Genomic DNA, 1,960 nt, shown 5'->3' on the forward strand with positions numbered 1-1,960 from the left:
ACACACACACACACACACACACACACACACACACACACATACACACACGTCACTTCCTGTGAGCTAGGCAGGCAGGGCAATTGTGCAGCAGGGAGATTGTCACAGGGTCGGGCACACAGCATGCCCGCTCCAGGGCTCTGCTGCCTAGCAGGTGGGGAATTCCAGCTCCAGAATCCAGATAGCAGCAGTCCATCTGGGACAGCAGGAACAAAGTGACAACAGTGGCCATGTGGGCGTCCCGAGCCCTCCAGAGCCCAGGTGCCAGTCGGGCATCGTGGGTCCCCAGAATAGCCCTGGGAGGTCCGCAGAGCTAGTCGTGCCTTGCAGATGAAGAAGCTGAAGCTTGGGACATTCAAGGTGACACAGCTGCTGTCGCCCAAGCAGTGACAGCCCTTCCGCCTTCTCCCTGGGAGCCCGTCCATGGCTGCTGATCTCTCGAGACCCCCAGGCCTTGACAACTTCAATGAGTGGCCTGAGGGAGCATCCTCGACACAGCCGGGGGATGCACGGGTGTGCCAGAGTCCTAGCAGTGACACCCACTCACCTGCTGGCAGCAGAAGGAGCCACCACAGGCTGCGCTTGGTGGAGGACAGAAGTGCGGGGCAGGAGGGGCCCATGGCTTCCCCCGGACATCAGAAGCAAAGCTGGCCTGGGATTGTGGATGAACTCTGACCCTGCCACAGGGCCTTGGGGCCGGCGTGGCAAGGCTGCTGCAAAGAGGAGGCTGCCACCTCGAGGTGTGGGCTGAGGGCCTCGTCAGTACGGTGGGAGCAGTCACGCTGCCTGTACAGTCAGAGAAGGATACGGGTATGACTCACAGCAGCCAGAGGAGTAAAGAACCCAATCGCCTGCCAGCGGATGGGCAGATGAACAGGCGCAGCTTTCTACGGCCAGCAGAAGGGATACAGGACCAGCGTGTGCTGCCACACGGGTACATCCTGAAGATCTTCTGAAAAGGGAATGAAGCCAGCCGTGAAAAGCCACTTATCACGGGCCTGTTTGTGTGGGGTGCTCAGCATAGGAAAATCGGCAGGGACAGAAGCAGACAAGGAGCAGGGAGGGAGGAGAAGGGAGCGACTGTTCGCGATGGCTGGGTCTCCTCCGAGGGGAATGGGAAGGTTCTGGAACGATGCAGCAGTGACGCTTGCACAACCCTGTAAAGTTGCCAAAACACACCAAATTGCACTTTTTTGGTGTTCTGGGGACTGAAACCAGGACCTCTGCAGCATCCCCAGCCCCTCCCCATTTTTATTATTTACTCTGACACAAGGTCTCACTAAGTTGCCCAGGTTGGGCTCAAAGTTGTGATCTTTCTGCCTCAGCCTCCCAGAGTGCTAGGATTATAGGTGTGCACCACCAAGCCTGGCTTCCAAATTGTACATTTTTTACAGAGTAAATTTTGTGGTATGTGAATTATATTTCACAAAGCTGTTATTTTAAAGAGGAAGCTCTTTCGGGTGATCAGGAGTACCCACCCTCCTAGCAGGGCTGATGTGGGGGGAGGGCAAGGAGAACCCAGCAAGCTGATGCAAGGAGGGTCCTGTGCATGAAGCAGACGCCAATGCCAAGAGTAGGTGAACTTTTCTAATGTCTTCAGCAGGGAGAGTTGGAGGAGCCACAGGTTCCTCCTCCTCCTGCTCCTCCTCCCCCCCCTCCCCCCTCCTTCTTCTTCATCACCCAGGATCGAACTTGGGATCTTGTGCTGGAGAGATAGGAGGCAGAACCACCAAGCTAAATGCCCAGCCCAGAAAGAGCAGTTTTAGGTTTATTATTTTATCTACTATGTGTTTTAAAATATGTGTCACTAAAATAACATTAAGCACTATCTTAAAAAGTTGACACATTTTGCTGGACGTGGTGGCACACGCCTATAATCCCAGTCCTTAAGAGGCTGAGGCAGGAGGATCGCCGTGAGATCGAGGCCAGCCTGGGCTACATAGTGAGACTCTCTCTCCAAAAA

General features: G+C 54.9%; 1 protein-coding gene across 4 annotated transcripts in view; it reads right to left on the reverse strand.

Moving 5' to 3' along the window:
• The window catches only part of Chrna2 (cholinergic receptor nicotinic alpha 2 subunit), a 13,852-nt gene that overhangs the window by 8,462 nt on the left and 3,430 nt on the right, over positions 1-1,960 (reverse strand). For 2 of the 4 annotated variants that reach the window (XR_780144.2, XM_010623502.1), the window contains exon 1: positions 545-1,041. Coding sequence is in view for 3 of the 4 variants with exons in the window: in XM_010623502.1 (XP_010621804.1) it covers positions 545-617 (73 nt within the window). In the remaining variant the exon portion in view is untranslated. Of the gene's footprint in view, positions 1-544; positions 1,042-1,960 lie in introns of those variants that run through there. The other 2 variants (XM_033765497.1, XM_010623487.2) reach the window with 1 other exon arrangement.

Source organism: Fukomys damarensis, unplaced genomic scaffold (assembly GCF_012274545.1).
Source record: "Fukomys damarensis isolate Sample0158 unplaced genomic scaffold, DMR_v1.0_HiC HiC_scaffold_18, whole genome shotgun sequence".
Lineage (NCBI taxonomy): Eukaryota > Metazoa > Chordata > Mammalia > Rodentia > Bathyergidae > Fukomys > Fukomys damarensis.